The sequence below is a fragment of the Spea bombifrons genome, chromosome 3 (genome assembly GCF_027358695.1).
Source record: "Spea bombifrons isolate aSpeBom1 chromosome 3, aSpeBom1.2.pri, whole genome shotgun sequence".
Classification (NCBI taxonomy): domain Eukaryota; kingdom Metazoa; phylum Chordata; class Amphibia; order Anura; family Pelobatidae; genus Spea; species Spea bombifrons.
Genome location: NC_071089.1, coordinates 56,070,226 through 56,089,803, shown reverse-complemented (window position 1 = coordinate 56,089,803; position 19,578 = coordinate 56,070,226). Strand labels below are relative to the sequence as shown.

Here is a 19,578-nt window from a genome sequence, read left to right as displayed (position 1 = left end):
CATAACCAGACAAGACATAGGTACATGGTACAAAACGCCACAAAGGACAGGGAACAAGGCAAGGAACACAGGAGATGGAGTGAGGAGCCGAGATCCTCAGACGCTTCTCCTTTAAGCAAGGATAGGATATTTTAAACGGGACATGGGGAGAGGAGAGAGGAACTGAGATAAGGGAAAGTGGGCAAAGGTACATAAAATACAGACACACAAGTAAGCTGTGGAGAGTAGTTCAACTCCAGGCAGACCTCTTAAAGGGGTTGCCATGCCTGGCAGTTTGCAGGGCTGAGGCCGAATCCTGACAAGGGGGCTGTTGTTGCAAAACAGGGGTGTAGTGTGTTGGAGTTCATGATGTAGGGAGCAGGAAATGTGCCTTTCTTAATCCTCCGTCTGCCACAAGATGTTTGAGAATTCCTGCAACATGGCATGCCATGACATGTTGTGCTGTGCTTTGCAGAATCACAAGTTTTCCCAGAGGAGCATATTTACTCTGAGGATTGGGGTTTGTGAATGGACATGGAAGATCACTGGGTTTGTGCTGTCCCCAGCCAAGCTTGCGGGTGGCCACAAACTGTGAACATAGTGTGGGTTCCATGGACATCCTGAGGAGTGCTCTACGATAATCAGAAAGCTGCAGCCGAGAAACTTTTCTGGATTAATCCAGGAGGCTTCTCATATGTACCTTGCCCAGGAACCTGTTGGGTTGACTCGGCCTCTGAACCTAGGACTGAATGAGGAAAAGGGACCTTGGAGAGTCCTCCATGAGAGGATGTTTGTGTCAACATTTTAAAAGTGAAAATATATGCCCAGCTCCAGTATCTTGGTAGTTGCGATTGTTCCAAAGCAACTAGAATTTATATGTTATCCGTGTTGATTTGCCTGTGTCTGTTGTCATGCACTTGTATGATGTGTCGTCTCTAATAATTTCATTTTATTACCTATTTGTCATCCTAGCCCTTGTGTTAACTCTGAAAAACACTACTAGGTCACCTAGAAACCCCCCAGTCCCTGTTACCGGGATGCCCTGAGAGGAGTGACTCAGGAATAGGGGGGCATTTAACAGAATAACACATTTTATTTATATAATGTCATTTTCTGTTTTAGCTCCTAATGATAATCGTATAGCATTTATAAGGGGAAAATGTATTTTATTTACGTAATTTGATTTCTAAACATCCTGCTATGCTTATTACTGTGAATTTAGGGCTACAGACCACTCTGATACACTGACACATTACAAGCTATTAGCAATGGCAAAGAGAGGCACCAGGTCTGCGTGTGTTGATGCTACTCTCTGCCATGATCAGAAAGAAAGCCACAAGTTGTCAATATTGTTTAGAAAAGACAGTGTTGATAAAACGTTTTGAAAGAAAAAAAAAAGCAGTGGGTGGCGATCAGTGTTGTGCCCTGTATCCTACACTGAGAGTCAGAGGCTGGAAGTCATGTGATAGGAGGAGCTTTGTGAGCAGCAGTGCTCTGTGTGTGTATACTGTGTGCATGTCATGTAAATGATTTAAAGGCAGGAGAGAGAGAGAGTGCCAGGCAGGAGGAACTGCAAATATTGTCCTCCATCAAGTATGAAGCCCAGCTCCAGTGTCCCTAAATTCCTCACTAAAATCTGGTCTTTGGTGGAGGATCCCAAAACCAACCATTACATCTGCTGGAGCCAGGCAAGGACTAAGTGTAATGGGGGGGTGGGGGGTAGAAGGAAGACAATGCAGGGTTAAATGAGTCATAAACGTGTATTTCTCCAATACCAGTTTTATTTCATTGTCATTCTGTCATCACCTACTTGTGATTGACGGAGGGGGGATTTAAGTGTGTAGTAGTGTTACTACTGGGTGTGCTCTTTATTGTTATTGTTTTTTTCAGGCCTTATGTACTAATAATCAATATTCATCTGGTATTCCATATTCTATTCATTCTCATGTTAATATAAAAGTTATGATGGCAAGTCATTAATGCTAACTTTGCAATTAATCCAGGCTTAGAATTTCCTTATTAGATTGATTGATAGCTAGATCAGGGTGTAAAGCATGTTTTTTCCCCTGTAATCCCATTTCAAATTTCTTGTAGAAATCAAAACCAGCCCTTCGATTTTTATAGAATCGTTATTTAATGTTTTGTTTAGTTTTTTTACAGTGTTGCCGGTGCGGAAATAACCACAAGAATATGTGCAGTGAAATGGTTAATACAGTCAAATTTCTTGCTTTTTTTAAAAAAAAAATAATCACAATAATAATAATAGTATGCAATAATAACACTGTAAATATGGTGCAGATCTTATTGGGAAACCATTTATGGATATAGCCATAGTAGCCTAAGAAAAAATGTATCCTTTAGTCAAATTTGATACATTTTTTTTTTATCTGTCCAGTATAGAAAAAGATGTAAAGTTACATGAGCTTCTCTTCTTCAGTAATAGTAATTATTAAATGGAAAGCATAACATTCGAGCTTGCTTTTGGAAGCTTGCACTTCCAGTTATCTTTAGATTAATTTCTTTAACAAAGATTATGCCTTTATCCTTAATGTTTATGAGATTCATCTAATTATATATATATATATATATATATATATATATATATATAATATCAAACAACTATTAAAATGTTGTAGACTCCTAGTTCTAGAGTTGCATATAAAAATATAATTTTTTTGAAGTTGCAGCCATTTTTCACAACCCCATTCAAAAAAAAAAAAAACTAGCCAGCCGAGTTGGCTTCGGTAGAATAGAAGAATTGTCCTGTGCTTTGGACAGCCAGGTACACACACAAGAGTCTAGATAAGGCGTGTGTTTGCACTGCCTACCCAGACAGGTTTTCAGCGCTAGGGAAGTGTGTTGAAGGTTTTCCTACAGCCCATTCAAACCCAGGTTTAGTAACGGACAAACCAGAAAGCAGGTGATTCTATAGCGGTATATTAAACTACAGTCCAATAAAGATGTGTTTTAATGAAGTTTCCCTTATACGGTGTATTGCGTGTTGATTGTGAGTGTGGTATGGAAATGTAAATGTTATTTGAAGAGCTTTAAATAATAATTCCTCTGTGTCTCTGTTGCATATAAGATATCGGCCTGTAAATGTAGATGTGAAACTATGTCTATATTACCTCTTTCATATGTTTTTTTTTCACTCTTTTTTTTTCTTCGTTTACTTGTTTCGTATTGTTTGATTGCTTGTTCCACCCTTGACTCACCTTTGTTTTTGTACATTTCTATCACTCATATTCTGTGCGTGGTATAGGATGGGAACAGCTTTGTTGTGGTGAATGAAGAACGTTTTGCCAAAGAACTCCTGCCTAGACATTTCAAACATAACAACATGGCCAGCTTTGTCAGGCAGCTCAACTGGTGTAAGTACAGAGTCCTTACAAGATTTTTGAGTACGGGCGCATATCAGTCTTGATTGTATTGTACTGTTGTTATCGATTACTCCATGGGTGTTTATTCACCAAAGGCAGAGTGTGCAGGACAGTAGTAGTTTCAAGCCCCTCGCTTCACCATTCATTATAAAATGCCAACACTGCCAGGTTTCTCCAGCGAGAAGGGCTGAGCTGGCCCTGTATACTGGATAGTTCAGTGGGTGAGAAGACTGAAGAAATCTCACCGCCTTAACTATGCATTATAAAGGGGCAGGCTCTTCCTGCAGCAGAAGCTCAATGTGAGCCTTCAAAATACATAATGGAATCATGACTGTTGCCCATTCTGTCCTGTCAGCTGTCCTTTTAGTGACTAGACTTAGTCTCCTTCATAAGCATTAGTTTAGAGAGACCACTAATCTTTTCTTAACCCCTAGGGCGGTCCCTAAAACCATTGAAAACAATGCATTTCGAGCCCATACATGTACAGGCTTTGTCATGAAGGGGTTAAGGACAATGGGTTGCCCATAAACCCATTAAAAATAATGCATTGTCAGCCCATACATGTACATGCTTTGTCATGAGGGGGTCAAAAGATCTTTGATGCAGAAACATAAAATACAATCCTTGATTTTGTGCAGAGGGTGCATGTTGTGTATAAAGGCCCTTTATTTGGATGTAAATCGCCTGAATGATAAAACACCTCCAGAATCTGATTGACTTCTTTCTAGGGTGTTCTTTAATGTGAATTGACTGGAGTCTGCCAGAAGGCTCCAGGCAGTTTACATTTGTTATTATTATTATTATTATTATTGTTTTATATACCGCCATCAAATTCCGTAGCGCTGTACAATGGGTAGACAGGACATAACAAGTAGTATGTAACATAATAATTTGCCTTACAGAAACTACAGGTTAGGATGGCCCTGCTCAAAGGAGCTTACACATTCATTTTACTGCTACATAGGAAGCCTATAGAAGTTTCCAGCTCTTCCCAACCTCCTATTTTGTGAACACCGCTTACTCTGACAAGATATACACTCTTATATGAGAACATGCTGTTGTGCAAACACAACCATATCTAATCAAACTATAAACTAGCTTTTTTTTTTAAGCCCATTTAATGTCACATGATCACTGAAGCACTTGGCCTATACTACATGACTGAAATGCTAACAATACTTAAACTAAGATCAGTGTGATATGTGGACTCCACAGAAATCTGAACTGCATAACATGTGGCATTAATGTGACAGTGTTGCTGTAAGCTCGCAATAACAGGGTCATCTTCTCCCTTCATACTAGTATGTCTTACTGTGTGGTAGTGTTATTGTTTATTTTGTATATTGTAATTTTCAACGTTACTTCCTATGCTACGGAATCTGTTAGGTCCCCTAAGCATTATATCACATCTGAGGAGTATCTAAACTATTTTATTTTCATTGTTGGGAATAAGAAAACAAAATCAAAAAGTAGAAATAGTTTTAAGAGAATGCTTTACATTGTGTTGTTTGTGTGTGATTTAACCCCAAGAGGAAAAAGTTAAAATGACAAATCTGCCAGTAAGTGGAATAGTACCGTTAACCACTTACTACTTGCTTTAGTACTAGTACATTCTAAGGATTGCGTGATCCACATAACAGTATGTCCTGAAGTCTTTTGCACTGGCGGGGACATACATGGGAGATCATGTATGCTCAAGCCAGAATCACTAGCTCTGTGCTGACAGGTGACAAGTATACTCTGCCAAAGCACCAGTTACACTTAAGTAAAGCTCAACCTCCGTTTGGACATTCTGTACTAACTCTACAGGATACAATCCTCGGGTCTCTGCCTGGACATCTGATGATCCCACTCTCTGCAGGCTGATCACTGGTTCTGTGTTACTGGTTTAGTTTTTGATCATAAACACTAACCGGGATGTTTGATGGCATCTGTTTTCTAGGTAACAGTTGAAATGTATCCATATTCCATGCCAATCACTGGTCATATTTTAAGTAGCTGCTTAAGAAAATATACCTTTTTTCTTAGATGGCTTCCATAAGGTTTTACATGATGAGTCCAGCGCAATGAGACAAGATAAATATTGCTCAGGCAAATACCAGCATGAGTTCTTCAAGCGTGGTCAGGAAGAGCTGCTCACAAAGATTAAAAGAAAGGTATATTGAATGGTTTATGTTTTGTTGTGGTGGTTTTGGGGGGTCGAAAAAGATTTTTATTCTGCAACAGATTTAAACAAATCACCGAACCGTATAACATAGTAGTCCAAAAAACCTGTGGCCCACATCTTTATTATTGGAATAAGTGAAAGATGTTGAGGGGATGCTACTGGGTCACTATATAGCTAAGCGCACTATTATGGACACAGCCGGCTCCTGTACAGTTGGATATTTGATTCTGCAATGAAGACCAGGTACGAGGTGGCAGGCAGAAGTGTGCGTTAGCAGGTAAGTAAACTGTCTTTTTTCATCTAAACACATAAGGAAAAGATTCTACTTTATTTTTATTAGAAATATAAAAATAGTGCCAATTTAATCTTTGTGAGCAACTGATTAAATAATAATTTTGATTGTATTTTGGTAATATGTTGATCATAGCCCAGTTAGCGGTATTATTTAAGAATTAGTGTTGCATATCTATGTTAATTTAAAGCAATGTTTTAAACTGTTACTGTATGTAGCAACAATATAGTATAGAAATGTATAGTATATTTTTATAAAGTTGTGATCAAAATATAGATGCAGTACAAGCAATGCCTGTATATGTATAGCACCATAAAGTTCCGTAGCGCTGTACAATGGGTATTGGGCTGACATTCCATTTCAAGGATGAATTTCTGAGATTATCAACCTCCCTTTTTCAAGTCAAAAGCACTATAATTAATATATACATGTACGATTACATAGTTATAGTTCTGCACAAAGCAAATGAACAAAAATATTGTCATATTTCATGTAAATAAGAATTTCCTCTCACTGGATCTCCCTACAATACATTGATCGCTCCATTCTGTTTATTACAGGTTCCTGTTCCCCGTATTGATGAAAATAAATCGGCCCCGGATGACATGCACAAAATATTGGCATTCCTCCATCAGCTCCAAGGACGTCAGGACATAACAGATTCAACTGTTGAGTCGCTGAAGAGGTATTTACAGGGTTGCATAAGCCACAGTGCTGGTGCTGTATCATAATAACAAGAAAGAGGCATTGGAGTAAATTCACTAAAGTGAGACCCCGTTTCACTATTCGTTATAAAGGACCAACATCTGCAAGTTTCTCCAGTAGGATGGGCTGACTAAGCCCTGCATAATTCAATGTATAAGATGACTGAATAAATCTAAATAGTTTAACTATGCATTATACAGGGCTAGCCGAGCTCTTCTTGCAGCAGAAGCTTACTGTGGTTGGTCTGTCATAATGTATAGTGATGCAAAGGAGCTGAAGCCACAACTGTCCTTCAGAAAGGTCTTATTTTTTATGTTTGTAGTAGCTTTAAGGCCACACATATTGTCTTTCAAAAATGTGTTTCTGCAGTTGCCATTATTATTAATTATTATTATTTGTAATATTCTAGTGCAAACAATGCAGTTGTCTGAGTCACTGGCTATGGGCAGGATTTGCTGATGGCACATCACACATAAATTCTTTTTACTCCTAACTGGATGATGTGTCTCACAGAGAGAGAATAACAGTTACTAATGTATGACGATGCCTTTCTCAGTGTTAATCTTTGAAACAGAGAGGCAGAGAAAGTGTTACAAAGTGGCAGTATTGAAGTGATCCTTTGCAGCATTTTACCGTTAGTAATAATAATTAAAGTGTATTTAGATCTTTATATCCATTACAGTACTCAGGGAATGAGAAACAAAATGTATTTAAAAAACAACCCAAAACATGTGCTATGTTCTACAGTCCCAATTTACCAAATGTGAATTTTTATATTTTATTATTGTACTGAAAAAAATCTAGTTTGGGTGGGTACGTGAGAAAAAGCCGGAAAAATTGTTGTTCTTAAGTGTAATAAAGGAATTGGAATAGCAGTAGTCAATGAAATTGCTAGTTCGATATCAGTGTTGAGCTATCATATATGTGTGATTGGCTGCTGCTATTCCCTTTGATTTTCATGCAAGCTTAATGTGGGTTCTACTGAGCATGTGCAGAAAGTGAACTTAAGTACACTTCCTGCTTTCAGCAGAGGCAGTTGGTAGGAGGAGAAAATAAGACAGGAAGTTTCATTTTCTACCTCCAATAATTTAAAGAATGCATGCACTGATTTGCATGCAGTAAAATGCATTGGTGTCAGTACAAAGTGGATGCATTTTACATGCACATCGATCTGAATTGGCCTTTTAAGTTTAAAAGTAGTTCGTTCTGAGTACCTTTTTTCTTTTTTTGCAAATACTGTATAGAGCTAACCTCTACCGGTCGCTTTTCTATTTTTTAACATTCTTGTGGGTTTTCTTTTCTTTAGAGAAAATGAGGCCCTGTGGAAGGAGGTTATTCACTTACGGCAAAAACAATACCAGTCCCAGCCACGATTTGAACCTGTAAGTGTTGAGTCTTTTATGTATAATCTAGGGAAATGTTGACTGTAAAACAAAGTAGAAAAAAATATATAATCTACAATTAAGGTGAAAGAAAAATTTCCTGACATGTGTGAAAGCACAAAATAATTAGTTTGTTGCTTTTTTGTAACAAACCTAGGGTACCAAAATTGGGTTTTTTTAGGGGTATCAAAGCATCTTATGTGTGATTGGCTGCTGTATTTACCAGTATAATTAATGACACATTTAACAGTTATTAAATACTAAAAGGTTTGTCTCTATTCTAAACGCTAAACTATATGGTTATCTGTATATAACTTGATATTCTACAATTTATATGAAAATAGAGTATGTTAATCTCAACACGTTAAAAAAACAGCTATGTCATTCCAAAATACCAGTGATGCTATTTTTAAACTTGTAGAGAGAAGATGGAGAAGCAACTTTGGTTATATGGTGTGAATCCTGATTTGAGAGGGTCCTTTAGGTAGTGCTGGATTAACATAGGACTGATGGAACACAAGATCTAGGCCCCCATCTTTTTATTAGGCCCATCTGCCCATTAGTAGGCACACAAACTTTTTTCTGTGACCGGCAACGACTAGAAAAGATACAATGCTTGTTTGTCAATGAGCCATGTGAGGTAGACCTGATGCATCTGAAGGCTTCTTCAGAGGTAATAGTCGATAAACACAAAAATAAACCCTTTGCTGTATTTTGCATTTAGTTTTATACACAGCTGTAATGTAAACACCATATTTACTCATTAGATATGTAATATCTTACATGCACACATTCTTATCATTCACATTACCTTATTTTCATTATTTTTTTCATAATCCTTCTTTTTCCCACATTCGTACAATTGATCAGTCCATTTTAGTTTAGTTTTGTTAACATGGCAACCAACTTAAGTGTAACTTAGTCTATGGCCCTTCTCCAAACTAAAAGTACTGCCCCATCACTTCCTCTTGTTTGAAACGTTGGTGACAAATCTGTGGGTTTTTTTCTCCTCTGCATTTTCTACAGCCAATAAATTGGGTGGATACTGTACTAATGTCTAAGCTCTTCAGCTCACAATGGTATTTGATAGAATCATATATAGTGGACATTCTCTACATCAAAAGTTATTCATGTAAGTTTTTAATCCTTAATATTCCATACATGGGTCATTGGGCTATACTGTTCATCTACATAAAAGTGAGTAATGTTAAATACTTACACATACCTTACTTTTAATGTATAGTTAGATATGACAGTAGCCTACATTATTAATGTATACTATTCTGAATTATTCATGTGATTTTTTTTTTTAATTACAATATTTTTTTGTTCTCAATTATTTCCTATATTGTAGGAATACACTAAAATTAATTCCTATTAGCCAGCCCCCCCCCCTCAAAAAAATGTATTGTGTGCCTCAAAGGTCCCCATTTTCTTTCTTATTATTTGATTATGTTGGACTTAATGTTTGTCGACCATTTACCTCTGAAGAAACATTGCACGAAATGCATCAGGTCTTTCTCACAATGGTGTCCTTGACAAACAAGAGTTGTATCTTTGTTTTCTGGTTTGCTGGTCAATTTTATTACATTTGAAATACGTTTTATATATACTTTTATTATATAAGGTGTACCTAGTATACAGAACTGTAACATGTAGGATTTGGAAGAACTGATTCTTTTTAATTTGAGCTTAGAAAAATGGCACAAAAGGTTGAAAAAGCTATGTCTGCAACATTGATTAATAACGCAACAGTAATTATGTTTACAGAAAGTAGGTAAGACAGATTAAATATAGAAACAAAAACTAATTTAAAATCCACTTCTATCAAAAGCAAAAATGCAATAGAAGTTACCGAAGGGCAGATGAAGTTCACAATGCATAATTTAAGGTTATACATTTTGAGGACACACTCAAATGTGGGTTTTTATTACTGATGCTAACTTACATTGGTGCGGTTGTAAATATGCAGAGATTTGCAAGAGGCCTTGGCTCCACTAACAATGTACAATATAAGGTAGCATAAACTAAGTTTAGGGTACACAAAAAAGAACCAATATTACATGTTAAGGACGTTGTTTTGGCCACAAAGTCCCACCGTTATATTTTTAGTGACCCCTACAAAAAATATTAATTTGCTGCATTAAAACCTTGTACATCAATGTACACGGCCACGTGTTAACAATCCAGGTTTCCTACGTATCTCTTAATAAGTAACTTTCATTTTAGGTATCTCCATCTCAGTCCTATGACAGAATGGCAAATGCAGAATCAAACCAGTGAGTATTACTACTGGGGAATAAAAGAGATCATCATCTATGATAAAGCTTTGTAAAGTACCACAGTGTTGTACAATACAATGTGTAGATGTGGGCAATATGGCCTAAACAAGAGTGAATGGACAGGAAATTTGTTGAGCCAAATCCAAGTTGGTAAACAGAGGTTGCTACACAGGAGCAGAAGGACTAAAAAAAAAAAAAAAGGATCATCCCTCAAAAGATCTTGCTTATGGCATGTTCTTGAGTCCTCTTCATGGCTGCCCTGCCGTTCATAAAAATGAACCATATTTGTTCGATTATAAGAGGACCCTGATTATAAGACGACCCCCAAAATTTGAATATTAATTTAGGAAGAAAAGGAAAAAGCCTGAATATAAGACTACCTTATAGGAAAAAAGTTTTATTAGTAAATATTAATTCACACGTAAACTATTTTTTCATATTTAATAAAAACTGAGAATGAATTTGTTTTTATTTCCTTTTATTTGGCAACCTGCCCCCCAGAAATGCCTTATATCCCCCTATATGCCACTCTGCCTTCCTGATATGCCACTCTGCCTCCCAGATATGCCTTTTAACCCATATATATCACTCTTACCCCCTGACTTACCAGTGCATCCCTAGACTTGTCCCCCATGCTTCTGATTCCCTGGTGTCTGGTGGTAGCAGCCGGTTGACGTCTGTGCCACGCGTGCAGACAACCTCCGCTGCAGTTGGACGATACTTCCGCCGAAGCCCTGGCGGAAGTGTCAGGTAGCAGCGGAGGTTGTCTGCGCGCATCCTGCAAACATTCACCAGCTGCCAGAGAGGAGGATCCAGGTCCCCTGCAGCGCTGCGGGGGATCCTCCTCTCTGGCAGCCGGTGAACGTCTGCGCGTAGGCTACCTCCACTGCTGGTTGGTACTTCCGCCGGAGCTTCTATGGTGGAGCACCGGAAGGTCATGTCACACCAGCGCTCTGTCGGAGAAGCCCCAGGCGAAGTGCCGGCAGCGGCGGAGATTGTCCGCGCGCATCGCACAGAGGTCCACCAGCTGTCAGAGAAGGATCCAGGTCTCCTGCAGCTCTGCGGGGGATCTGGATCTTAGTCTTGTAGTCAGACCTCTATGTCTGGCTATAAGATGACCTCGAATATAAGACGAGGGTTATTTTTCAGAGCATTTGCTCTGAAAAAACCTTGTCTTACAATCGAGCAAATACGGTATTTACAAAAAGCATATAGAGGCAAGAAACAAAAATCAATATGGCCCCAGCTCCTACTGGGGAAGATAAGTTTATCTGAAAAATCACATCTGGCAATACGGCTTTATTCAACTCTATAAAGAGAAGGTTAGGACTAATCTGGCTTGAGTGCCTGTGTTGCCAAAGGTAGGCACGGAAATGCTATGTAGAGAGACAGACATTATTGGGATTTAGTAAGATTATAACTGCATGTTACTTTAAGAATGAGAGAATTGACCATATATTGACATAATTGTTAGTAGAACATAAGTTGTTCTGTATACTTTACATCTAGAAGTTTTATTGTCTTGTAGACCAGAAGGTACCAGCCCCCCATGGGGGGAGGTCTCATGCAAGATGAATCAATGCATGTATCTAGTTAGAGAGATGTCAATGTATATGATAGCTGTTTATTTATTTTATGGCCCTTGCAAGTGCATGGAAGGATTCATGCATTTGCTCTCCTTCCAAGACTACAGTTCCTTGGCTTTCAGGAGATGCGTTTGGCAAAACGCATCTCCTGCTTGTCGCTGTGTATGTTCTATATACTCGCCACCAGCCAGCCCCAGCAATGGTTTACACACACATAGAAAGCGCTCCCGTTTACTTCAGTTGGAACGCTTTCCTCCCACTGATTGCTTCAGGTAGCCAAAAGGAGCATGAAATTTGAAATGCGGAGGTGTGCTTTAGCATTTTAGTTTATGTAAGTAATTCGTAACAAGGATTTTTTTTCTCTCAGAATTTACAGATATTACTTTAATATGCATTCTTCATTGGTGGGGCTGTATGGGACAGTATACTGTTCTTGAAACAAATATGAACCAGTTCACTTATGCTATGCAAATGTAATTTGAGTTTTCTCCAGTTCACCCCTAAAATATACATAGCAGACAAATACAGTGTAAAATTCTGTAGATCATTTATTTTCATTCTCATATAGGACACTAATGATTGACAGTACAGGAAACTACAATGAATTTGCAGTGCCCAAAGGATCTAAAAGCATTGACCAGGTAATGCTAGGAAACATGTGAATAATGAAATGTTATGGAATGCTAACCTGTCCAACAATTCTGCAAAGTACAATTACAATACAGTAAATAATATTTGTACTTATGACATTTTCATTTTACTAGGACTATGATAACAGGTCTCAGTGGACAGTTAATGGAAAGGAAACTAGAGGCACAAAAAGAGCCTTTTCCCCTAAAGGAGAACAGTTGGAGAGCTCAACAGAAGAAGCCAGTGAGACTTTCACAAGTATAACTCTGTAAGACAAACTGTATTCCATTTGTAATACGTTATGTGTGGACATCTGTTGGAAATGTAAAAGCTGGACAGACACAGGATCCAGGATCCAAATGAAGAGTTCTTGATAATCATACAGATATTTCTATGTAGTTATGCAAAATGACAGATGGAACACATGAGCGTTTTGGATGCAAATATTATATGTGTAGAAGTGGCTAATGTTGTTTCTCCTCTGCTCTAGACCTCAAATGTTTGAGACCTATCAGCCTGATGACTATGATAACCCCACAGATTCGTCCTCAAGTGACAGCGAGGACTTGACCAATGAAGATACTTTTCATGACCCTAGCCATTCCAGTATGAACATATCTGGCCAGTAAGTACTGAGATTTCAAATCAGCCTGTATAAATTTACGACAACCATCTCTTGTTCAGATCAAGCAACTCAAATAATGAAATAATGAATACAAGATAAATTAAGTTAAACTGTTTTTTTTTCTTATGCTACATCTATTGGAGATATTCCAAAAAATGTAGTATCCAGCATCCGGCCTCCATATGTTGCTGTAGTCTATGGTAGAGGAAGAATCCTGAAAGTTCTTTACTGATAAAACTTTTAGAGCACAACTTTGCAAATACTCGAGGTGTACTGGAGAAACATGAAAGTCATGACTTTAACCACAACCATGGGCTAAGAAATGTGCATAAACCATTCTGTTACTGGGAAGATGTTGTGAATATTAATTGCTTGCCTAGTGACTCCTAGGAAACAAGGGTGCAATATCACTGGTAAGACAAAACACCTTCAGTAATTTCACCAATGCTATGAGGGAAGAGAAAATTAAAATCCTAAACTCTAAAGTCGTTTTTTTTAATTTTTTTTTTATTATTATAGAACACAAGGGACAAATAAACGATTTAAAATCAGCTTGGAAGAACATGATTTTGTAAGTATGCATTTGTCAATAATAAATATTGCAATTTTGGTCTTCACTAGAGTCAGTCCAAATGAAATGAATGGGTAAACACCTGCCTGCCAGGGATCATAGGAAGCCGTGTGACGAAATGTGTTATTTGCTATGTCTGAAGTTGGATCGCTTCAAATTGGAATTTATATGGATAGTGGATATAAAAATACAAATGACCTGGTGTTTGATGTTAATAAAAATAATAATAAATGTAATATTAACACACCAGACATAGGGTATCAAATATTTAAAATGACCTTTATGGCTTATTTTGGGGGTCTTGTTAATACATAGGTAAGAAAGACAACCTGATTTATATATGTAGCATTTACATTGACACAAATGTAAAAAAGGCAAAATACAACATACAAATCATCATTGCAAGAACAATACTGAGACTAATACACCTTTTTTCATGAGATGGGAGAGAGGGCACACAAATTAACAGAGCTATGGAGATTGATCTATATATGCACAGAGATATATTCTGCACCAATACAGTATTCTAATAATACCTAGCAGTGATAATAGTATTTAACTCATGCATCCTATTCCATGTACAGGAAACTGATTATAAAATGGAGTACAGCGGATCTGAAGATGCAGATGAACACAAAAACCATTATGGTAACGCCAATTTATTACTGTGTGTGGTTTCAACGACATGTTTAGTATAACGTTCAGTAATATGCAACTTGATTTTCTGATCTTTAAGGAATAAATAACATGAGGGTATATGCCGGTTGGAGAGCTTTTGCCATGTTTGCCATGCTTCTGATTTAACACTTATCCTCTTTGCAAAGATCTTCAGTTCCTACATTTTTACCTTAATGAGACGATGCCTGATTTTTCTAGCTCTTGAGGAATGTACCTGCAGCTTTAAAAGCCACATTCTTGACACTCCATATCCATAATCAGACTATGAAATACCTTAATTACTGAATGCAGTATATTTTCTCAAAGGGCATGCAAAGAAAAGGCGAAAATCCTGTGCGTCTGCCAAGATGGAACGCATGTTAAAGCATATGCACCGGGAGAATGTGTGCTTGACCAAGAGAGTCCTAGCCTTGGAACAGCAATCCTTTAAGAAACTTTCGGAAATCTCAACAGTACTATCCACCTTAGCCGGTTACGTTATGAACACACAAAACTTTCCAAAACCTTTTCTTTCATCTCTTACTGCAGATGAAAAGAGAGTTCAACCAAAGGAAAGCTAAATTTTGCATCCCCCCCTTGGAACATTGTCCACCAAAAGAAACAAGTCTTAGTCCAGACTGTCCAAATAATGTTCTTTGTTTAATAATTTCAATATATGTACATGTTTTCTTTAGATTTCCATTATCTCTAAACTTTTAACATTTTAGTGAGTTTGGTTTTATTCAGCAGTTCCATTAAATCTGCATTGAATTCCTAAGCAAACGTCTACACTGCATTACATAATTTGGGCGCAAAAGAACATATGCATAAAACAAACTATATTGGCTTTATCAACATCTAGTAGGGTAACAAAGTAAAAAGGAAACACACTGGATATTTGCATAGTAAAATAAATTGAAATTGTGTACTTTTAAGTTTTTCTATTTTGTATTACACAGTTTCATGCAGTAGAAACTGAAATGACATCACCTTAGAACGTTGCATCATACAGGAGGCGAGGAACAGAAGTCCAGCCAACACAGTGTGTAGGACGTCTGGCTCTCCAACCTATGCCAAATAGATGTACAGTCCAAAACTTAGTATGAATAATGTACTGTATTTATGGAAATATAATATAAGTCGACCCTATTGGGAAAGAATCAAAACCACTGTTTTTGCATTTTTTGTTTGTTCTCACACGCATCCACTCCAACAATTTCTCTAACACTCTCACTCATCTGTCAATGTCTCCCTGCCTACTCTGGCGACTGCTTCCATGTCCCTGTCTCCTGTTCTGCAGTTCCGCTTCTTCTCCTGCCTCTTCTTTTTCTTCAGTCTTCTTTCTTCTGTCTTCATCTGCTTCTCCATGAAATCAGCTCCATTATCCAGGTACTTAGGCAAAGGGCCAGAGCCTCTCCCTTGATTGGTGGAACTGGGAAGAAGCTCTCTTGCTTGTTTTGCTGCGCCGTGTGGCCTTTTGTCAAAGTACTCCAAGAGGCCAGAATATTGCAGAATCACTAAGAAAGAGAAGTGTTTCTGCACCTCTCTTTCTGTGCAACTGCATCTGCAATATCATAAGGCAAGGTATTTTTCTAGATGCCGTTTTCTGAAAAAAACTTGTCTTATAATCATGCAAATACGGTATTAAAAAAAAAAAAATTATGATTTACCTATCATAATTGTTACTAAACTATTTGAGTTGACAAAAATGCTTCAAAAGATACAATATATAAATTCTCTTTCTTGAATGCATAGGGCAAATATTACAACCTCTACATCATTTTTTCAAATCCTCAGCAGTTCCCCCAAAGGCAAACAGGCTCGTGCCACTAGGTATGAAACGTGTTGGGTGCTATTTTTTTTCTTCCTTCTTCAGTCTGCTTTTAGATACTGCCAAGATGAAGAAAAAAAGGTTCGAGACCAGCATGCAGTAAATCGTTCCACTTGTGGGAGGGGATCGAGTGCTGCCTTATTACAGATGCTAACCATGATAGTTTTGGTGTAAATTGCACCTGGCATGCACCACCTTCCCAAGGATTTGAGAGGAAACCATTATTAATCCCTTCACGACAACTGACGTACCAGTACCAGCTGTGCTCTTATGGAGAAAAAAACCAGCATGGAATGGCCTGAGAAGTCAAAGGAGTTTCCAAGTCAATTGCTGTGAGTTAAGGCTTTACTGCAGTTCAGTTCAAAAGTTGGCTGGTAACTCGAAATTACCTTTTAAGATATCCACTAACCCCTTGGTATTTTCACTAAGCTGTTAGTTATTTGCATGATAGTTGGTTCTGAGACACTAAAACGCATTCTACGTTTCTACTGCATTTCAGCCCTGCCCCAAAGCTGACATCATGTCAGTGATTCTCTCATTAACACAGGTGAGAGGGTTGACGTGGACAAGGCTGGAGATCACTCTGTTATGCTGATTGTGTTAGAATAACAGACTGGAAGCTTTAACCCCTTAAGTCCCCGATGGACGTACCGGTACATCCATTAAACGGATCTCAAGAAACCCTTATGGACATACCGGTACATCCCTGCTGCTACACAGGAGATCAGGCTGTCCCCCCCCTGTCAGCAAAATCCAGCATCACTGGCTTTCTCCTTCCCGATCTTCTGTAACAGCTGCCGGGGCGATTGGGCATTTCCTTCTGGCATCACCCGGAAGGTCATCAGAGGATAGGATATCCTGCAGGGTCTGTCTAGACCCTGCTGGGATATCTGATCACTCCAATGAGGCACTGATCACACACACTGTGATCTCCATGCAAGACTATGGGGACTTGCATGGAGATCACAGTGTGATTGGTGCAGGGGGATCGCAGGGAGGAGTGTGAGAAACCATGTTTCTCACTCATCTCACAAGCTTAAAAAACTAAATTAAAAAATAAAATAAATAAAAAAAAATAAACTGAGCTAAGTGATGTCATTGTGACATCACTGGCATTAATAACATGTTCAAGAGGACCTCTAACCATACTGCACTGATAACAGTGCAATTTTTTTTAATAAAAAAATAATTAAAAAAGAAAAAACCCTTACATCACATTGCCCTAGCAAAACATCTAAAAGGTATAACCCCCGGCCCCGTTTACAACCCACAAACCTGTTAAGCCATAAGTATGAAAAATACTACCCTATAGGGTTCTATATGCATGGATAGATATTTCCGTAATCAGGGGATGCAGCTAAAAAATGTTGACTGGGTTTCTCTGCCGTAACGCATACCCTGTGAAAAGATCTAAGCAACACAGAAGTGTTGGTGAATAAAAGCGCAGGAAATAAATTCTGCAGCCACCTTTGACAGCGATTGGTGCCCAAATACCCCTGCTTTACAGAAATTTATATTTTTGTGGGTATTTTTTTTTACTACCCTAAATTTTCTGCTAATTATCTAACTATGATCAAAAGAAAGCCCCCTCACCTTGAAAAAAAATCAATATATAGTTTGTATGGGTACACTATTCGCAGGAAAGGGGAATAATCACTGAACCGACATGCAGCAAAAATGGCAAAATTGGTCGGGGCTTGGGGTACCAAAAACCCCTGGGACTGAAGGGTTAAAAGGAGGGTGGTGCTTGAAATCATTATTCTTCCTCTGTTAATCATGGTTACTTGCAAGGAAATATGTGCCACAAGGTTTGACAAAGGCTGGTGGTAGAATTAGTAGAATTATTGACCACACAACATTTGAAAAATATTAAATAACTAATGCATGTGGGCTATTGCGGTACTCGGGGTGTTGCTGAATACAAATCAAGCGTTTTGTGTTTCTTTCTTTCACATATTAACTTAGAAAACCAAGGTGCAACTGCAAAGTGGATGTGAGAAATGTTTTTTTTTGTTACACCAACTTTGGAAGCTGCTGGTGTGGAATTAGCTGCATGGCAAAGGCCAATATGCCCCTAACTGGATTCCCTGTGCAGGCTAGTTTTTGAAAATAAATTGTTTTATGGGGTTAATTTGAAAATTCCATGTTTGAAAATTGTAATGCACGTTCCAATTTTAAACCAGAAGCGCCCCAAAAACATGCCCTACACATGCATATGGGGTATTTCTGTACTCAATCGTTGTTTCTATACAAATCACAAGTTGTTAAAGTAATTTTTTTTTTTTAATGAAAAAACTAAATTTTACTGCAATGCTTGGGGCAGATTAGTGCTAAAATGGTTAAATAAAACATGTTAAAATGAACCTAGTAAAATACTTTGGATTGTCAATGTTCAAAAAAAAAAATCTATACTTTAGAAACAGCAATTCGTGTCATTTATATTTAACCCTATAACTGCCACAATAAATGAAAATACCAGGCATATATTTTGGAGTTTTGTTTTTTCTCCCCATTTGCAATGGTTATCTATAGTTTTTCTAGGTGCAACATGTGCCATTTTTATATTTTCCATACTAAATATATATATATATATATATATATATATATATATATAATTTTTTTTTTTTTTTTAAAGCCCTACTTTGAGTTAGTGGAGGATCACACTTGAGTAAAGACAAACCAAAACACTAAAACCGCTCTGGTCCTTTACTGCAAACAGTTTATAAAAAAAAACAAACAAACAAAAAAAAAAACGTCCTGAAACAGTTAAATAATTTCACTAGTCTAGCTTATTTCACAGAAGTACCAAAGTTCACGAGAGTACTGATGTAACAAAGCTGTGCCCATCTTACATCTGCGCATCCATTGCACCAGTACTGAGCCACCTGAAGATGCTCACATTCAGGCACTAGCGCCCATATTGGTCGTGGAAGATATATCGTGTGCACTTTGGTCCTTCATTTTCCTGTTTCAGTGTCTGTTTTTTGCAGTAGGAACCGAAATGTCATTCTGTAAGCACTGGCTCTGACCTTGGCAAATCAGTGATGTCATACACATCATATTGCATTGGTGATGAGCAGAAGCCCAGGCAGGACTCCTATCCCTATATTTTGGAAATAGCCTCTGCCTTGTTTAATGCCAACGATTCTGGCACTATGGCCCATGCCAAAAATGAAATTGCAGAGAGGAAATAAAAGCAAGTAACTAACACTATGCTTGCGGCTGACATCCCCCGGACATTATTTGAAATTGGGCATGCAAACTGTCACCATTGTGTACCCAGCTGCTAGTAACACCATCCAGCGGCACCTTACAGCGTATTATCGCATTATATTTTAAACGGCAGTGAGATACGCAATGCTCGTTCCCCCTGAGAAATGGTTAACCACGCAGCCCCTGTTTAAGGCTTTATATCATATGGTCTGAAGCTCCCATGAGGAGAACACAGCGCAGCAGACCACTGTTGGCACACGACAACAAGACCCCCAACA

General features: G+C 38.0%; 1 protein-coding gene across 2 annotated transcripts; it reads left to right on the top strand.

Annotated features, from left to right (window-relative positions):
• Positions 1-1,467: 1,467 nt before the first annotated feature.
• On the top strand, positions 1,468-15,422 carry LOC128482999 (uncharacterized). Of its 2 annotated transcripts, XM_053459019.1 has the most exons (12): positions 1,468-1,667; positions 3,242-3,350; positions 5,388-5,515; positions 6,379-6,503; positions 7,830-7,905; positions 10,135-10,184; positions 12,342-12,414; positions 12,538-12,671; positions 12,894-13,028; positions 13,548-13,599; positions 14,184-14,247; positions 14,584-15,422. In XM_053459019.1, the coding sequence occupies exons 1-12, from the start codon at positions 1,575-1,577 to the stop codon at positions 14,835-14,837; spliced, it is 1,293 nt and encodes a 430-aa protein (XP_053314994.1). In that variant the 5' UTR covers positions 1,468-1,574; the 3' UTR covers positions 14,838-15,422. The 2 variants fall into 2 exon arrangements, with proteins under 2 accessions (XP_053314994.1, XP_053314995.1); XM_053459020.1 differs by lacking the exon at positions 5,388-5,515 and having other exon boundaries at positions 1,529-1,667.
• The last annotated feature ends 4,156 nt before the right edge of the window (positions 15,423-19,578 follow it).